Source organism: Ornithorhynchus anatinus, chromosome 5, assembly GCF_004115215.2.
Source record: "Ornithorhynchus anatinus isolate Pmale09 chromosome 5, mOrnAna1.pri.v4, whole genome shotgun sequence".
Taxonomy (NCBI): Eukaryota; Metazoa; Chordata; class Mammalia; order Monotremata; family Ornithorhynchidae; genus Ornithorhynchus; species Ornithorhynchus anatinus.
This window is the reverse complement of record NC_041732.1, coordinates 91883759-91903886: the sequence shown is the minus strand read 5'-3', so window position 1 is coordinate 91903886 and position 20128 is coordinate 91883759. Positions and strand designations below refer to the sequence as shown.

Sequence of the window (20128 nt, the reverse complement as noted above, 5' to 3'; positions counted from 1 at the left end):
CACTGTATCCCTTCATTTGACAAGCTCTGGAGACTAGTCGATATTTATAAGCAAATTATTAGGAAGAGTTTGACCATGTTACCTGTTAGCATTTTTATCTTTGTTTCCCCCACTTGACCATAAGATTACTGTAGGCAGAGAATGTGTCATTTCATTCCTCTGTCCTTCCCAAGCTCCGAGTACAGCGCACCATTATCAATATATGCTATGTTCTTCTCTGGTAAAGGGTACGAAATAAAGTATGGTACCTAAATTACCTCAACTGCATAAGCAATTCCTCCACGGAATTATCAAGTGTGATCCAGAACATAAGCTTGGCTCATTGGAAAGAGCACGGGCTTGGGAGTCAGAAGTCATGGGTTCGAATCCCGGCTCTGCCACTTGTCAGCTGGGTGACTGGGGGCAAGTCACTTCACTTCTCTGTGCCTCAGTTACCTCATCTGTAAAATGGGGATTAAGACTGTGAGCCTCACGTGGGACAACCTGATTACCCTGTATCTACCCCAGCGCTTAGAACACTGCTCTGCACATAGTAAGTGCTTAACAAATATCAACATTATTACTATTATTATTTCTAGTATTCTTTATGTATAAATAGATCCCTTTTCTATTTTGCTCTCTTACTGCTACTGTTAAATACATAATCATCACTTTTTGGTTGCTCCCTCTTATTTTGGTCAATTGTTCAGCACAGATCTGTCACGAGCATGAAATCTTCTGATTCAGATGATAAATTGTCTTTTCTTGACTTAACCTTTCTATTTTGTTCAGTCTACTCCTGCAAGATACTGCTTTTCATTGGAATAAACAATTTGCGATTCTTCACTACTGGTTAAGATCCAAAGCTTCTTGGCTCTCGCCCCACTTCTCAATCCATCAGTGGTATTTCAGTCCAATTCACTGAGCACTTACTGTGTCCAAAGCACTGTACTAAGTGCTTGGGAGGGTACAATATGGCAGAGATGGCAGCTAGATTTCCTGCCCCCAGTGAGCTTCCACTCTTGACTACCTCCTGCCCATGCTCCCCGAGCAAGAGAGGCAGTCAGGACCTAGGAAACGAGGTCCCAGTGGCATTCAGCTGTGGGTCATCACCCCCAACCCCATCACCTGCACTAGACTGCGGGACGACCAACTGGAACTTGACAAGGGAAGCTCAGCTCTACTAATCACACAAACGCGATCGTCCTCGTGTCAGCCATCGCTACGGTCTTTCAGGCACCACTCTGCAGTAGAGAGCCTTGGTTCCACATACCGTCCCAGCTACAGAGTGGGGACAGTGGTTGTCAAAGGAGGAGTGAGGGGGTCTGGGATGGCGGTGCAAACTCTGGAGTAGCCGTGGTAGCACGAACACATCCTCCGTCGACTCAGTTTGGCACAGCGACCTTTTTCAAACGCTCCTACACAAGTCCCTAAACGGCTAAAAATAGATAAGTGTCGTCGACTTCCCAAACCACGGGAACCTCAGTAAATTGAAAGAGGGTGAAATAGTCTATAAAGAAGAGGGGAAAAATGATGCCTTATTCAACAAGAAACAAGAGAGGAAGGAAGGAAAAGATTCCTTGCAATGGCTACGGATACAACAACATGTATTTGCCTAGCAACAGTCCTCTAGCATCCCTGGAATATTTTCAGCAACTAAAGATGGGAAGCATTCTCTTTTAGGAATTCTTTCTAGAAATTGTGAATTCGGGGAAATAAACGATATTTGCCCACATACTGCAGGTTGAAGCAGCATCATTAAATCCAGAACTTAACTACAAATTACTATTAAGGTCTTGAACACTAGGATAGGATGACCTTAATCAATCCATCAATGGTATATACTGAGCGCTTACTGTGTACAGGGCATTGTATTAAGTGCTCGGGGGAGCACAATACTACAGAATTAGTGGACACAGTTCCCTGAACATAATGAGCTTGTAGTCTGGGGGGAGAGTACAGTCTACATAAGCAGGTAGCAGGTAGATATTCTCCTACCCCTAAAACAAGCTGGAGAGGAGCAGACAGACTACCTTTCATTCATTCGTTTGTTCTTTCGATTGCATTTATTGAGTGCTTACTGTGTGCAGAGCACTGTACTAAGCGCTTGGGAAAGTACAATACAGCAAGAGAGAGACAATCCACGCCCACAACGAGCTCAGTCTTGGGGGTGAGGGGGAAGCAGACATCAATACAAGTAAACAGACATCAGTATAAATAAATAAAATTATAGATATATACCTAAGTGCTGTGGGACGGGGAAAGCGGAAGAGCAAAGGGAGCAAGTCAGAGTGACGCAGAAGGGAGTGGGAGATGAGAAACAGTGGGGCTTATTCTGGGCCTGGTGTTTGCTCCTTCCCATCAAATTCCCAAATGACCATTTAAGGCTACTAATACACACACACTGCTGTCACCTATATGAACAGAGGACACCATTTTTTCCAGTTAGAATTCTAGAACTTTTTGTGAGCTGTTATATCTTTGTCAGTATGACATAGGTTGTGAGTATAAGACTCTTCACTGATTTCTTTTTAAGAATAAATAATAACTGTTCCATCTGTTAAGCGCTTCCTCCGTGTCAAGCCCCATACTAAGCACTGGGATAGACAGGCTATTATCAGGTTGGAGCCCCCGTTCCACACGGTGCTCACAGTCTGAGTAGGAGGGAAAACAGGCAATGAATCCCCATTTTACGGACGAGGAAACTGAAGCATTGAGAAGTAAATTGACTTGTCCAGGGCCACCCAGCAGTTGGGATTAGAACCCAGGTCCTCTGACTCCCAGGCCCACGCTCTTTCCACTAGGCCACGCTGCTTCTCATCACGGACTCACCGAGGCAACTTAATACGGTGTTTCGTACTCGGAAGGCGCTCAGTAAACACCATCGATCGATTAAATCACTAGCGGTACAATTCTGGCACGTAGGTTCTTGCTCTGGAATCTTTTGAATTGGATTTAGGCTCCTCCATCGTTTATCACAGAATAGGAACAGGAGAGGTCCAATGAACAACCACCAAAAAAATAGGGTAACAAAGGACACGAAGTTTATCACCTTTGTTTGCTAGCTATTGCAGCTAATCGATCTGGGGGTATTGAAAACTGACATCCAAAATTCTAAGTGCTCTTTTCAATAGGTTTAAATTAAACAATTCACAAGATGCCATTTTATACACTAGATGTAAATCGCCTTTAGGTGTGGTGATCACCCCTCCCCCCCCCCCCCCCCCCCCCCGCCCCACCAATAAACTGAATGGGTCCATCTGATTATCTTCCTTTTGTTTAAAAAAACAAATCCCATCGGGAGATTGGCCTAATTCAAAAACGGCCTCCCCGTCGCGTCGGAACGGGCTGAAATCAAGAATCATTTCTGAAATATCTGAAAGGAAGGCCCGATTCTGGCCGTCGACGGGGCACATTATCATTTCGAAGATTTTTGCGTTGGGTCGCGCATCACTGAATATCCATATTCGTCCTCCGTCCGCTCCGGATGCTGTTCCCAAATGACGAATAATTCAAAGGGACGGGCAGATAACCTGCAGCGACCTAGTCCGGGGGAATGGGGAGGAGGCTTGGTTCCTTAACACCGCATCAACGCCGACGAAATGGAAAATGGTCGCAACACTTGCCCCTCGAAGGTGGCATCGGCATCAGTCCCCAGAAAGTCTGCAGGGAGGAGGGTCGAGGGAGGAGGGGGAATCCCTTCCTTTTCAGCTTTTTGCAGGCGGAGCCGCTACCCGGGGTGCTATAAATGGATCTGCAGGTGGCCGGCGCCTCGGTGAGGGCCCTGCACCCTGCGGGAACGGGAGACCCTCCAGAGGGGGCCGGCTCGGTGGCACTGAGGTGTCCCCCGGGGCTGGCCCGGCTGGCCCGGCCGGTGGCCAAACACTTTCTGCTTGGTGCCCCCCACCAGGGCATCATCGACAACCCCCAACGGTCCCTTCTGCAAAGTGGGGGCGCCCCCGGCCGTGCGGCCCTGCCAGTTGGGGGGTTGGGGGCGGGTATCCCGGGCTTCCTCTTTGTTTTGCTGGGCAGCCCCCTCCCCCCATTTTCTGTCTCTGTCCCTCCCCTCCCTTTGTCTCTCCCCGGGGCGGTGGAGCTGACCCCCGGCCCCCCTCTGCCCCTCCAGCCCCCCAACGTTTGGCCTGACATCCCTCCCCTCCCTCCCCTTCTAGCCTGTCAGCCCCAACTGTCCTCTCCCAAGCGCTTAGTACAGCGCTCTGCACACACTAAGCGCTCCATAAATACGACTGAATGAACCGTCTCCCTTTGAGGCCGTATTGCCCTCTCCCTAAGCGCTTAGTACAGCGCTCTGCACACACTAAGCGCTCCATAAATACGACTGAATGAACCGTCTCCCTTTGAGGCCGTATTGTCCTCTCCCAGGCGCTCAGGCCAGCGCTCTGCACCCAGCAAACGCTCAATAAGTACGCTCGAATGACCTGTCTCCACTGCCCTGTCCCAAGCGTTCAGCACAGCGCTCTGCAGCCAGGAAGCGCTCAATAAGTAGGATTGAATGAATGCGCGAAGGACTGACCCCGGAGGGCCTCTCCTCCCCCTCCGGGTCCAGGATGGGGGTGAGACGATGATGACGACGCTCATTCCTTCGTTCGACCGCTTTACTGAGCGCTCGCGGCGTGCGGAGCCCTGTCCTAAGCGCTGGGGCGACCGAGCTCCAGACCGAGCTCCGGCGCCGGGGAAGGGTTGACTGCGCGCCCGACACGGCTCCAAGCGCCGGAGCAGAGAGAACTGCCCGGTTCCCGATTTGTCCATTCCAGGCGCTCAGTCCAGTGCTCTGCACGTAGTAAGCGCTCAATAAATACTAGTGACTGAATAGAGGACTGGGAGCTCGTCGTGGGCCGCGGCGTCCTGGCCCGAGCGCTTAGGACAGGGTGGTGCGCAGGGTAGGGGCTCCGTCTGCACGATGGAGGGAGGGAGGGAGGGATGGAGGGAGGGAAGGGTCTGACCTGTGAGGGTGAGGGTGACGGTGCCGTCCTTCCAGATGAGGATGTGTGCTGCGGGGGGGGCTGCTGCTGCTGCTGCTGCTGCTGCTGCTGCTGCTGCGGGAGGGGCTGCGGCGGCTGCTGCTGCTGCTGCTGCTGCTGCGGGGGCGGGGGGGCCCCGGGTCCGGGCGGCGTCCCGCAGCCCCCCGCAGCACTGGTAGCACACGGCCCACGCCTGCTCCTCGTTGATGGGCTGGTTGTAGAGCCGCAGGATGTCCGCCAGGCTGAGCGCCTCCCCGGCCGGCCGGGCCTCGGCCATCCCCGCCGCCCTCCTCAGCTCAGCCCCGCCGCCGCCGCCGCCGCCACCGCCGCCGCCGCCGCCTCCGCATCCTCACCCCCCGCGCCCACACGCTCCGCTCGCTACGGCGCAATGGCGACACGCCCGCCCCCCCCACCCACCCTGCCCTAAACACGCCCCCTTCGCCGCGCCCCGCCCCTTAGCGACGCCCCGCCCCTCGGTGACACCCAGTTAGCCCCGCCCCTTAGCGACGCCCCGCCCCTTAGTGCCACCCGTTTTGCCCAGCCCCTTAGCGACGACCCGCCCCCTAGCGACGCCCGGCGAGTCCCGCCCCTTAGCGACGCCCCGCCCCTAGCGACGCCCGGCTAGTCCCGCCCCTTAGCGACGCCCCGCCCCTTACTGACACCCGGTTAGCAAGCGCCCCTTAGCGACGCCCCGCCCCTTAGTGCCACCCATTATGCCCCGCCCCTTAGCGACGCCCCGCCCCTCGCTGGCATCCATTAGCCCCTCCCCTTAGTAACGCCCCGCCCCCTAGCGACGCCCCGTCCCTTATTGGCCCCCGGTTAGCCCCGCCCCTTAGCGACGCCCCTCTCCTTAGTGACTTCCAATTAGCCCCGCCCCTTAGTGACGCCCCGCCCCCCATTGACGCCCTGATAGCCCCGCCCCTTTAGCGACACCCCGCCCCTTGGCAACGCTCCGCCCCTTAGCGACGCCCCGCCCCCTTAGCGACACTCGGTTAGCCCCTCCCCCTTAGCGACGCCCCGCCCCTTCTTAACGCCCCGCCCATCCTGGCTCAGGGGCAGGAGCCCGGGCTTGGGAGTCAGAGGTCACGGGTTCGAATCCCGACTCCGCCCCTTGTCAGCTGTGTGACTGGGGGCAAGTCACTTCACTTCTCTGGGCCTCAGTTCCCTCATCTGTAAAATGGGGATGAAGACTGGGAGCCTCACGTGGAATCATCTGATTTCCCTGTGTCCAGCGCTTAGAACAGTGCTTAACAAAAACCAACATTATTATTATTATTATTATTATTATGTCTGGTAGCCCCGCCCCTCATTATAGCCCCGCCCTCTCTTTGAGACTGTGAGCCCATCAAAGTAATAGTAATAACAATAATGTTGGTACTTGCTAAGCGCTTACTATGTGCCAAGCACTGTTCTAATCGCTGGGGTAGACCCAGGGCAGGGACTGTCTCTATCTGTTTCCGATTTGACATTCCAAGCGCTTAGTCCAGTGCTCTGCACATGGTAAGCGCTCAATAAATACTAGTGAATGAATGAATGTGTGCAGAGCGCCCTACTTAGCCCCTGGAATGTCCAATTGGGCAACAGAGAGAGACCATCCCCGCCCAACGACGGGCTCACAGGCTGAACCGGGGAGACAGACAGCAAAGCAAAGCAGAACAAAACAAGACAATATCATAATAATAATGTTGGTATTTGTTAAGCGCTGACTATGTGCAGAGCACTCTTCTAAGCGCTGGGGGAGATCCAGGGTCATCAGGTTGCCGCACGGGAGGCTCACCGTCTTCATCCCCATTTTACAGATGAGGTCACTGAGGCCCAGAGAAGTGAAGTGACTTGCCCACAGTCACACAGCTGACAAGTGGTGGAGTAGGGATTCGAACCCATGACCTCTGACCCCCAAGCCCGGCCTCTTTCCACTGAGCCGTGCTGCTTCTCTAGAATCATGGAGATAGACACCTCATTAAGAAAATAAATAGGGTAATAAATAATTTATACAAATGAGCAGAGTGCTGAGGGGGAGGGGAAAGGGGAAGAGCGGAGAGTCGGAGCGGGGAGGGGAAGAGAAGGGAGGGCTCAGTCTGGGAAAGCCTCCTGGAGGAGGTGAGCTCTCAACCCCGCCCCTTTACCTAATGCCCTGCCCGTGTCTCAGTGCAAAGAGCCCGGGCTTGGGAGTCAGAGGTCATGGGTTCTAATCCCACCTCCACCACTGAGCAGCTGTGTGACTGTAGGCAAGTCACTTCACTTCTCTGGGCCTCAGTGACCTCATCTGGAAAATAGGGATGAAGACCGTGAGGCCCACGTGGGACCTATCCCAATGCTTAGAACAGTGCTTGGCACCTAGTAAGCCCTTAACAAATGCCATCATTATTATTATTATTTCTATTTCCCACCCTTCCTCGCTCTTCGCCGGGTTTTGCCCTCGCTCTGCACGGATTCCCCACCCTCTGCCAATCGCCTCCATCACAAGGCCGGGCGGAGGCCGCTCCGGGAGAAGCAGCGTGGCCTAGTGGCAAGAGCACTGGTTTGGGAGTCAGAGGTCGTGGGTTCTAATTCTGCTCCGCCACTAGTCAACTGTGTGACTTTGGACAGGTCACTTGACTTCCCGGTGCTTCAGTTCCCTCATCTGTAAAAATGAGATTAAGACTGTGAGCCCCACGTGAGTCAACCTGATTGCCTTAGTTCTCTCCCGATAATTAGAACAGTGCTGGGCACATAGTAAGCGATTAGCAAATACCATCATTCTTATTATTATTATGAATGATCTCTCCTGGAAGAAGTTCCAGAAGCAGCTTGTGTCTCGGGGGTCCCTTCTCCACTTCCACTTCGAAGCGGTGTGGCTTAGTGGACAGAGGCAGGGCGTGGGAGTCAGAGGTCATGGGTTCTCATCCTGCTTCTGCCACTTGTCAGCTAGCTTCACTTCTCTTGGCCTCAGTTCCCTCATCTGTAAAATGGGGATGAAGTCTGTGAGCCCTCCGTGGGACACCCTGATTACCTTGTATCTACCTCAGCGTTTAGAACAGTGCCTTGCACATAATAAGCACCTAACAAATGCCATCCTTCTTCTTCTTATTATTATTCCCTCATCATCGGGCGGGAGAAGGACCTGCCCGCTTCTCCAGGGCCTCAGCCGCCTCCCGCCACCCTTCACACACACACTCAGCCCAAAGCCTTGGCCATCCATTGAATAATGATGCATCAACAGCCAAAGAGTTTGAAATCAGAACTGGTTTTCGGAGGAAAAATAGGGATCTGAAAAGCTCTTGGTATTGCCAACCTGGAGGTCGGCCTACTAATTTTTTTTTATGGTATTTGTTAAGCACTTACCATGTGCCAGGCACTGGACTAAGCGCTGAGGTTGGACACAGTCCTGGTCCCCCTTGGAGCTCACAGTCTTAATCTCCAATTTACAGGTGAGGTAACTGAGTCACAGAGAAGTTAAGTGACTTGCCCGAGGTCACACAGTAGACGGGTGGCAGATCAGGAATTAGAACCCAGATCCTTTTGACTTTTGGTCTACCCAGTAGAGGGGCTCACATTCTTCATCCGCATTTTACAGATGAGGTAATTGAAGCACAGAGAAGTGAAGTGACTTGCCCACAGTCACCCAGCTGACAGGTGGCAGAGCCGGGATTCAAACCCATGACCTCTGACTCCCAAGCCCGGGCTCTTTCCATTGAGCCACGCTGCTGCTCATGAATCCCCTCCTCCTAAAGAACCCCTTCCTTGACTCCGAGGCTCCCCCTGGTTATCGCCCCACCTCCCTCCTACCATTCAATCCGTCAATCAACCAGAATTATTGAGTGCTTCCTGCGTGCAGAGCTCTTGTACTAAGTTCTTGGGAGAATACAATATGGCACAACTTACAGACTACAGGGGGAGATGGAAATTAATATAAATAAGTAAATTATGGATATGAACATAAATACCGTGGGGCTGAGGGTGGGGTGATACCAAGTGCCCGGAGGGTACAGATCCAAGTGCTTTCCTCTACAAACCCTTTAAATGAGTTGTTTATCCCCACTGCCTCCGCTTCCTCTCCTCCTATTCTCTACTTGACCCCTTCCAATCTGGTTTCCCCACCTTCGCTCCACAGAAATTCCCCACCTAAGGTTACCAATGATCTTCTTGCTCCTTAAGGACAGGAAATGTGTCCACTAATTCTGTTGCATTGTACTCTCCCAAGCACTCAGAACAGTGCTCTGCACGTTGTAAGAGCTCAATAAATACCACTGACTGACTAATCCATCCATCGGCCTCTACTCTATCCTAATCCTCCTCGATTTCGCAGTCGCCTTTGACTCAATGACCACCCCCTTCTCCTGGAGACATTCTTCAACCTTAGCTTCGCTAACCATGTTCTCTCTTGGTTCTCCTCCTATCATCTCTGGCCACTCATTCTCACTCTCTTTCGCCGGATCGATCAATCAATCGTGTTTATTGAGTGCTTACGGTGCACAGAGCACTGAACTAAGCGTTTGAGAAGGTACAGTATAACAGGGTGGGTGGACACATTCCCTGCCCACAGCGAGCTCCACAGTCTAGGGCTTACAGACTTCTCCTCCGTCTCCCACCCTCTAACTGTTGGGGGTGGGGGTCTTCAAGGCTCAGTTCTGGGTCCCCTCCTCTTCTCCATCTACACCCATTCCCTTAGAGAACTCATTCGCCCCCATGGCTTCAACCACCCTCTCCCCTGGTGCTCTCTGAGGCTTGACTATCGGCTGTTTCTGTTATTCTATATTTTGAACTTCAGAATAGATGCATTATAAATGCAAATACCCAAAGCAAATCCATGCAGATACCATTCTAAGAGCCAGGAAAAGCTTAGGTTTGACCATCAGGTCCGAGAATATGCGGTCTCCACAACCTGGAGGCCTCCTCTACTGAATCAGTGGCTACTTGATTCTATTTATTGCTCTTGATTTTATTTATTGCTATTGTTCTTATCTGTCCGTCTCCCCCGATTAGACTGTAAGCCCATCAAAGGGCAGGGACTGTCTCTATCTGTTACCGATTTGTACATTCCAAGCGCTTAGTAGAGTGCTCTGCACATAGTAAGCCCTCAATAAATATTATTGAATACTTGCTCAATAAATTCCATTGATTGATGGATGAACTCCTTCTGGTGGGATCCTTTTGGACCCTTTTTTTCCTTGTCAGGTGCTTCTCAAACAGATCGCTCTAAGAATGGTAAAACAAATTCATTCATTCATTCCTTCAATAGTATTTACTGAGCGCTTACTATGTGCAGAGCACTGTACTAAGCGCTTGGAATGTACAAATCGGTAACAGATAGAGACAGTCCCTGCCCTTTGATGGGCTTACAGTCTAATCGGGGGAGATTAGACAAAACAAATCTTCATTCTTTACCTAAATGACCTAATGTACTAGGAGGTTGTGGATTTTGGGGGTTTCTACCCACCCAAACTATTTTTATTAGAGAAGGTTTTTGGGAATGCTGTTTTCCTCATAATTTTCATTGTGAAAATAGTTTTAGGTTAATTTGTGAATCTCAATTCCACGGTGATGGTTTATTTCTTAGAGGAGGGAGTGTCATCACTCTAATACAGATGGGGTAACCCTCAGTCCTATACCCTAAATTAAGCAACTTTTCTTCAAGGGACAATGTATGGCAACAGGTCGATGAGAAGTTGTGAATTTGTGTAGCTATTTGTATCGTTTATAAATACCAGAGAGGAGAAATACCAAAAATTAACTTGTATTATACAGATGTTATCGTAGGTGAAACATAAACATTAAAGCTGTACTAACCCTGAAATATTTGAAATGTTTATACAGATTAACAAAACGTCAAGGAGCACGGGTCTGAGCACTATTGTATCTCTGACCTTTGGACATTTGATATTCGCCCCACCCTCAACCCCAAGGCATTTATGTACATATCCTTAAATGATCTACTATAAATTATTCATTCATTTTAGTGTTCGCATTCCCCTCTAGACTGTAAACTCATTATGGGCCGGGAAGTTGTCGGCTAATTCTGCTGTTCTGTACTCTCTCGGGTGCTATGCACATAGTAAGTGCTCAAGAAATAGCATTGATTGTTGATTGATATTTGGACCTGGAGCTGAGCAACCTCCTGCTGCCAACCACAGACCGAATCTGCCAACACTCCTCTCCCCCGCCCCAATCCCATCACCCACCCTCGAGGCTCCATCCTGGCCCCTCCTCCTCCTCACCGGAGCCCCTTGATGGGTGACATCTGGCCGTTGGATAGTCCTGACTGAGGTTACGGCTGGGATAGAAGAGTTTCTTAAAAAAAAAAGCGTGGGCGAAGGGGAGAAGTAGTGCAGACTAGTGGAAAAAAGGCCTGGGAGCCAGAGGACCTGGGTTCTAATCCCTGCTCCAACACTTGCTTGTTGTGTGATATCAGACAAGTTCCTTAACTTCTCTGGGCCTCGGTTTCCTCAACTACAAAAGGGGGATTCAATACCCCTTCTCTCTCCTCCTTAGCCTCTGAGCCCCACATGGGACATGAACTGCGTCCAGCCTGATTAACTTGTATCTACCCCACGAACACTTAGTGCTTGATCCGTTCTATTGTGCTTAACAAATGCAATTTTTAAAAAGTCACTTGAGAAAATGTCTTCCTCAGTTATCCCCTTCCTTGACTTAGAAGAGAGGAAATCTCTTCAGGAGAGAGATTCCCCTTTCACCCCAGACTCCCAAATCTCTCTCTCCAGCCCTGACCGCTCATCCTTTCGGCTATCCCACATCTCCCCTTGCTTCCAGGACACCTCTAGTGGATGTCCGGCCGGCACCTCAAAAGCAAGATGTCTTAAACAGAACTCATCTTTTCCCCTAAACCCACTTCTCCCCATAACCTTACCCTCTCTGTTGACAACACCACTGTGCCTCCATCCCAGAAGTCGTCTGAAACCTCAACCCTTCAGTAGTGTTCAACTCTCACATTCAGACTTCTGCTAAATCCCGCTTTTGTCCCCCCAGCACAACATCTCCTAGATCAGCCTCTTTCTCTCCACCCAAATTGCTACCACCACGGTACAAGGTCTATCTTTCCACGGCTTGGTTTATGTCGTCGAGACGTGTCCGACCCATGGCGACTCCACGGACACATCTCTCCCGGAACACCCCACCTCCAACTGCCATCCTGGTAGTGTATCCAGAGAGTTTTCTTGGTAAAAATCGGAAAGTGGTTTACCATTGCCTCCTTCCGTGCAGTAAACTTAAGTCTCCACCCTCGACTCTCTCCCGTGCCGCTGCTGTCCAGCACAGGGGAGTTTTGACTTGTTGCAGATTTCCTTCTGCTGGCTAGCCACTGCCCACGTTAGGAATGGAATGGGTAGACCTCTGCTTGACTCTCCCTCCCCTAGCCCAGACTGGTAGAGTACTGGAAACTCTCCAGGTGCCATCCTGAGAGGGTCCTGGCCAAGGCCAGGCTATTGCATTAGCAGGCACAGCATGGCCTAGCGACAAGAGCACGGGCCGAGGAGTCAGAGCTCCAACAACTGGATTCTAATTCCTGTCTGTTGCCTGCAATGTGACCTTGGGCAAGTCACTTATCTGTGCCTCAGCTTCCTCATCTCTAAAATGGGAATTCAATGCCTGTTCTCCATCCTACTTAGACCGTGAGCCCCAAGAGAGTCAGAAACCAAATCTGACCTAATTGACTTGTATTCACCCCAGTGCTCTAAGCGGTGCTTGACACATCAGTCAGTGATATTTATTGAGAGCTTGCGTGCAGAGCACTATACTAAGCATTTGGGAGAGTAAAATACATCAGAGTCAGTGTACATGTTCCCTGTCCTAGAATAGTAAGCGCTTAAAAAATACTAATAATCAATAAATCAGTCATATTTATAGAGTGCTTACTATATGCAAGAGAACTCCCAAGTGCTTGGGAGAGTATAACATGGAAGAGTTGCCCCCAACTTAACATTCCTATCTCTTCGAGAAAACAATTTAAATGTGTTATTTCTTATTCTGTGACAGATTTATTCTGTGAATTTGCAAGTTTTAGTTTCTGCAACTTGGACAGCTAAGGATATTTTAAAGTGTTCTTTAATCACTAAATCCCTATTTCAATTATCGAGCAACACTTGTCTCTCAAATATTTCCAGCCTTGAAGTGGCCCATCTTACAACATTGATTAAACAGCTGCTAATATTGGTTTCCAGATGATAGGCAGCTGCTCCTCAAAAAGAACCAACACTCTGGATCTATTCTCCCTTATGATGGGCTCCACCCATTAATTTTAATTAATGAAAATGTTTTTGCTTGATTATAAAAAAGATTTAAGGCTACATAATCAGTTTTTTCTATATAGGATCTAACAGATAATTTTCTCATCTGGACCTTCCCGAGGGGATTCTGGCAACTGGAGAGGATTCTGGCAATTGGAAGAGATTCTTTTCAATCAATTAGACAAACGCTTTTAGTGAGTGCTTACTGTGTGCTGAGCACTGAACAAAGCAGTTGGTAGAGTACAATAAACAGAGTCGGTAGACACGTTCCCTACTCGTGATGAGTTTGCGGCCTACAGGGAAATACAGACATATCAATAAATAAATTACGGATATGTACATAAGTTCTGTGGACTGAGGGAGGAGTGAATAAAGGGTGCAAATCCAAGTTCAAAGGTGACCCAGGAGGGAGTGGGAGAAGAGGAAGCGAGGACTAAATCGGGGAAGGCCTCTTGGAGGAGATGGGCTTTTAATAAGGCTTTAAAGGTGGGAGATTGCCTGTCAGATGTGAAGAGGGAAGGTGACCCAGGCCAGAGGCAGGCTGGGGGTGAGAGGTCGGTGGTGAGATAGACGAGATCGAGGTACAGTGAGTAGGTTTCCATAAGGGGAGTGAAGTGTGCTGGCTGGGTTGTAGTAGGAAATCAGGGAGATAAGATAAGGAGTTTTTTGTTTTTGGGGGGGGGGTCGTTGGTATCTTTTAAGTGCTTACATTTATTGGGACCGGTATTAAGGACTGGGTTAGATACAAGCTAATTAGGTTGGACACAGACCCCGTCCACATGGGGCTCCCTGTCTTAATCCCCATTTTACAGATGAGGTAACTGAGGCACAGAGAAATTAAGTGGCTTGCCCGAGGTCCCACAGCAGACGAGTGAGAGCTGGGATTAAACTGCTTTAAAACTTGTGGTGAGGAGTTTCTGTCTGATGCAGAGTTGGATGGGCAACCACTGGAGGTTCTTGAGGAGTGGGGAAACATGCTTTGCCCTTTCCTGTGGAAAAATGATTCGGGAAGCAGGGTTTAGTATGGATTGGAGCAAGGAGAGGCAGGGAGGTCAGCAAAGAGGTGATGCAGTAGTCAAGGCAGGATAGTACAGTGCTCTGCACATAGTAAGCGCTCAATAAATACTACTGAATGAATAGGGCAGGAAACATGACTACCAACTCTGTTATACTGCACTCCGTGGGAAGCAGCATGGCCTAGCGGCAAGAACAGGAGCTTGGGAGTCAGAGGTCATAGGTTCTAATCCCAGTTCCTCCACTTGTCTGCTACATGATCTTGGGCAAGTCACTTAACTTTTCTGTGCCTCATCCGTAAAATGGGGATTAAGAGTGTGAGCCTCATATAGGACAGGGATTGTGTCCAACCTGATTATCTTGTATCTACCCCAGGGCTTAGAACAGTGCTTGGCATATAATAAGCACTTTACAAATACCATAATTATTATGATTAATATTATTATTACTCTCCCACACACTTAGTACAGTCTTCTGCACACAGTAAGCTCTCAATAAATATGATTGTTAGATTTAGTTGATGGAATAAGGGCTTGGATCAGCATGCTAGCAGTATGGATGGAGAGGAAAAGGCAGATTTTAGCAATGCTGTGAAGATGGAACTGACAGGATTTGGTGGCGGATCGAATATGTGGGTTGAATAAGGAAAACGAGTTGAGTATAAAGCCAATATACAGGCTCGTGAGACGGGGAGGATGGTGGTGCTCTCTCCAGTGATGGAAAAATAAGGGAGAGCACAGGGTTTCGTGGGAAGATAAGGAATTCTGTTTTGAACATGTTGAGTTTGAGGAGTAGGTGGGATATCCAAGTATAGTGGGAAGATAGTCACTAGTTTTGGGAAACAGAAGAGGAGCATAATTTAGACTGCAGGAAACCTCATTTAATGAATCCAAAGACATTTGATGAAACATATCAATACCCTAATAACACTGGCTAGCAACACAGATTTGCTACAATGGTAATAGAAGGTATATACATTGTACCAAAACTCTGGAGTATGGAGGTGGCAGAATTGAGGACAATAAACCCTTCACGGATTTTTTTCTCAATGGTACTTAAGTGCTCACTACGTGCTAGGCACTGTACTAAGTGCTGGAGTAGATATAAGATATCAGGTCGGTCATAGACCCGGTCCCACCTAGAGCTCACAGTCTTAATCCCCATTTTACAGATGAGGTAATTGAAGCACAGAGAAGGTCACAGAGCGGACAAGTGGAGGAGTTGGGATTAGAACCCAGGGCTTCTGACTCCCCATCCCAGGTGACCCTGGGGTACGAATCATCTCAAGGTCAAATGCTATCTCGTGACCTCCTGAGCCAGCAGGAGGAACTCGGAAGTGAGCGTGGGACACCGCCCCCACAACCCAAACTGCCAGGTTGACAGCCCAAGCTGGGAATACAGAAGGTGCCCCTCGCCCCCGTGCCAGGAGGTGGAGGAGGGGGAGGGCAGAGATTGGATAAACTGAGCCCGGAAGCTGGAATGGCTAAGGGCACAGGTGATAAACAACTGCCGCCTCTAACCTTCTGTGCAGAGGAATGGGACTCGCAGCAGCCGGCCGCAGGTCGCCTCTGTCCTGAGCGTGAGAAGGCTGCTCTGCCTGCACCGAGTGAGGAGTCGTGGGATGGGTGAGTGTCCCGTCCTGCTGAGCGCTCGTGGGATTGGAAGCCAGATGCTTCACCATGGGTATGTAACATTTAAATGGATTTGATGTCTAAGTGGGTGCCTCCCCAGGGGGACGTGAACAGGGTGGGAGCTAGCCGCCTCACCAACTGCGAGTAGCACATAAGTGGATCTGATGTCTAAGTGGGTGCCTCCCGAGTGGGACGTGTACAGGGTGGGAGGTAGCCACCTCACCAAGTGCCAGTAACCAAAGTGGGTAGCGCATAACTGGGTTTAATGCATAAGTGTATGTAACTCATATGTGTATGTAACTCATTAGTGTTTAACGCATAAGTGTATTTAACGCAAAGGTGGATTCCTCCTGGGTGGGGCGAGCACATGGTGGGAGCCAGCCGCCTCACCACGTTGTGAGTAAATCATAAGTGGGCTCGGGTGTCTGCCCACACGCGAGTATCATATCAGTGTATTCCTCCCGTTAGGGAAGCTGTAACACCATATTCCTCTCAAAGGGGAAGCTTTAACACCATATTTCCCCCCAAAAGGGAAAGCCGATTGTCACGTCTGAATAATTAATTCAATTCGCCCTGCGGAATAAATTCTATACAAAACTCAGGTTTTCCATCCCTGGCCTCTCTCTCTCTCTCTCACCGCGCCGATTCCAAAAGAACTTGTCCCCGGCGATGGGTGACACTCCCAGACCCATGCTCTTTCCACTAGGCCAGTGCTGCTTCTCAGATGTCGTTACTGCCATCAATATAAAAAGATCAGGGATGCAGATCAAACAATGAAGTATTATTGAAAGACGTGGCTCGGTGTTGACAGAGCTCACTTCTAGCTACTCGTCTTGCTTTCGGATTATAGGATAAAGGGAAAAAAAGTGTGAATGAATCAGCACAAGCAGTCACTACTGTTAACGGCTCATTCTTCCCTCCTACAGATGGTAAAAGTCTGGCAAAGGATAACTCCATCAGCAATGTTCTCTTTAACTACAGATGTCAACAATATATAATGCACATTCCCTTTCTTGGCTATCATTTGCTTTTCTTTATGATATTTGCTAAGCGCTTACTATGTGCCAGGCACTGCACAAAGAGCAAGATAATCAGGATACACCGGTCCCTGTTCCGCATGGGCTCACAGTCTTAATCCCCATTTTACAGATGAGATAACTGAGGCACAAAGGAGTTAAACGACTTGCCCAAGGTCACAAGAAGACAAGTGATGAAACTGGGTTTAAAACCCAGATCCTCTGACTTCCAGGCCCGTGCTCTTTCCACTAGACTATATTGCTTCGAAGAAAAATATGATTCAACTGGGCTTCCTGTAAACCTGCTAAGAATTACAAATTTACAATTTTTTGTTTTCTCATTTCAGGTTTGCAACCTAGTACGGTAAAAAATAATGGTGGTAATTACTAAGCGTTACTGAGTGCCAAGCACTCTGCTAAGCCCTGGGGTAGATAGAAGGCAATCAGATTGGACACAGCCCATGTCCTACTGGGGGCTCCCAGTCTCAGATGGAAGAACTGATATTTTATCCCCATTTTATGGAAGTAATACACAGAGAAGGTAAGTGACTTTTCCAAGATCACACAGCAGGCAGTAGCAGAGTGGAGACAGAGCCTCTGTCTTCAAATTCTTAGTCCTTTGCTCTTTCCATTACGACTCACTCCACTGTTACCGGATGAAGGATATTATATTTTATTCAAAAGATTTAACTGGTATAATGTCAAAAGGACGTTTTTCTTCTGTATTATAAGCACAGATTTTAAAAAAACTACTAGAAGATAGGAAATAGACAATAGGGATGAATACTGTGTAGTGAAGTAAAAATTGTAAGATCCCTCAATCCGTCAATCGATCAATCACATTTATTGAGCGTCAACTACGTACTTGGGAAAATACAGTACAATAGAGCTGGTAGACACAATCTTTGGCCAAAAGAAGCTTACATTCTAGAGGGAGAGGCAGATATTAAGATAGGTTACAGTTAGGAGATGTGGCAGAGTGTAAAGAGATGTACAGAAAATGTAAGTACCCTAAGTACTCTGAGTGTAAGGTTATGTGATAATAATAGTTATAATTGTGGTATTTGTTAAGCACTTACTATGTGCCAGGCACTGTACTAAACACTGGGGAGGATATGAGCGAATCTGGTTGGACACAGTCCCTGTCCCAGATGGGGCTCACAGTCTCCATCCCCATTTTACAGATGAGGGAACTGAGACACAGAGAAGTGAAGGTCACACAGCAGACAAGTGGCAGAGCTGGGATTAGAACCCATGACCTTCTGACTCCCAGGCCCGTGCTCTTGGGAGTCAGAAGGTCATGGGTTCTAATGTTACTTAATGAAGAGCTAGGATGCAGGGAGGTCAGGGTTTCGTGCTGATTGTTCTTATTCTGCATTTTAAAAAATTATCTGGAAGAGGGACTGGGCAGAGAAATTTAGTTCACAGCTGACCCAAAGAACTTGCAGGAAGTAAAATGCCGTACAGATTGGGACAAGGTCAAACGGAGGGCAGAAAAGTAGCCCTTGAGCTTTAGTATGAGCAAATACACGGTAATACACCTCGGGAAAAATAACCCAAGCTGCAAATCTGAGGAATTGGTCACAGTTCAGGAACGATCTCAGGGTGATTGTCTTTTGCATCTGAAAATCATTGCTTTGGTGTACGGCAGCAGCCAGAGAGGTCAAAAAGGGTGCTGGGCATCACCTTGAAAGGTAGAGAAAACCAAAGGCATGATTTTGTTTCTGACTAAAGTGATAAAGCATTCGCACTGGGAATATTGAATATAGTTCTAGTTAAAGCATGTTAGAAATGAACAAAATAGGGATGGGTAAGGTCAACAAGGGTAGCCCAAATGAGTAAGGCATGGAATGGCTTTTGAATTAGGTCAGACCTGGGTCTCTTCACTCTGGAAAGACATAGGCTGACAGGGAATCAATTAATCAATCAATCGCTGGTATTTATTGAACGCTATTTGGAGTACATGCAATAAGCTCTTGGGAGAGTACAGTACGATAAAGTCGGTAGACATGTTCCCTGCCCACAATGAGCTTACATTCTGGAGGGGGGGACAGACATTAATATAAATTCATAATATATAATTTGTAGATATATACATAAGCGCTGTGGGGCTGAGGGTTGGGTGAATATCAAATACCCAAAGGTCACAAAAGCCAAGGGCACAGACAATGCAGAAAAGAAAGGGTGCTGGGAGAAAGAAGGCTTCGTCAGGGAAGACGTCTTGGAGGAGATGTGACCTTAGTGACATGGTTAAACCCTACGAAGTCACGTAGGTTGGAATTGTTGCTCACCAGATCCCGCAATCTCACTGGAGCTTGAAGGCGGTAGGTTCAAAACAAAACAACCACGGCAAAAAAAAAAAAGCATCTTTTTATACAGCGGGTGATAAACTCTGGGATTTCGTTATCGCGGGAAGTGATGTAAAACAGAAAACATCAACAGCTTCAAGAAAGTTTAAATGAATTCATAAAAAGATGGGTTCATAATTCTGAGGGAGAGGTAGGGATGTTAGAAGGAAGCCTTGAGGATTAAATCACTCTTATAGTACAGTGCCTGGCACATAGTAAGCGCTTAACAAATACCATCAATATAAATAGGCACGTGAATAGTTGGGGAGGCAGCACGGCTTAGTGGAGAGAGCAGGGGAGCATGGGACCAGCAGTCAATAATAATAATAATTATGGTATTTGTTAAGTGCTTACTATGTACCAAGCACTCTACTAGAGAAGCAGTGTGGCTTAGTGGAAAGAGTCCGGGCTTGGGAGTCAGAGGTCATGGGTTTGAATCTTGGCTCTGCCATTTGTCAGCTGTGTGACTGTGGGCAAGTCATTTAACTTCTCTGTGCCCCATCTGTCAAATGGGGATTAACTGTGAGCCTCACGTGGGACAATCTGATTATCCTGTATCTACCCCAGTGCTTAGAACAGTGCTTTGCACATAGTAAGTGCTTAACAAATACCAACATTATTATTATTATTACTAAGCGCAGAGATCAGGCTTCTGGTTCCAGCTCTGCCATTGTTTGATGGGACACATTGGGCAAGTCACAGGCCTTGTGGACCTCAGTTTTCTCATCTGTAAAAATGAGAATAAAATAGATTGTAATCCCTATGTTCATTCATCCTATCGTATTTATTGAGCGTTACTGTGTACAGAGCACTGTTCCAAGCACTTGGGAAGTACAATTCGGCAGCAGATAGAGACAATCCCTGCCCAACAAACGGGCTCACAGTCTAGAAATGGGCTCACGGTCTAGAACATGGACTGTGTCTAATCTGTTAGCC

At 48.5% G+C, this 20128-nt stretch overlaps 1 protein-coding gene across 8 annotated transcripts in view; it reads right to left on the bottom strand.

Annotated features, from left to right (window-relative positions):
• The window catches only part of SPIRE1 (spire type actin nucleation factor 1), a 183543-nt gene extending 178282 nt beyond the window's left edge, over positions 1–5261 (bottom strand). For all 8 annotated transcript variants that reach the window (XR_003759843.2, XM_029066004.1, XM_029066008.1 and 5 more), the window contains exon 1: positions 4944–5261. Coding sequence is in view for 7 of the 8 variants with exons in the window: in XM_029066004.1 (XP_028921837.1) it covers positions 4944–5238 (295 nt within the window). In the remaining variant the exon portion in view is untranslated. The remainder of the gene's footprint in view (positions 1–4943) is intronic.
• Positions 5262–20128: the final 14867 nt, after the last annotated feature.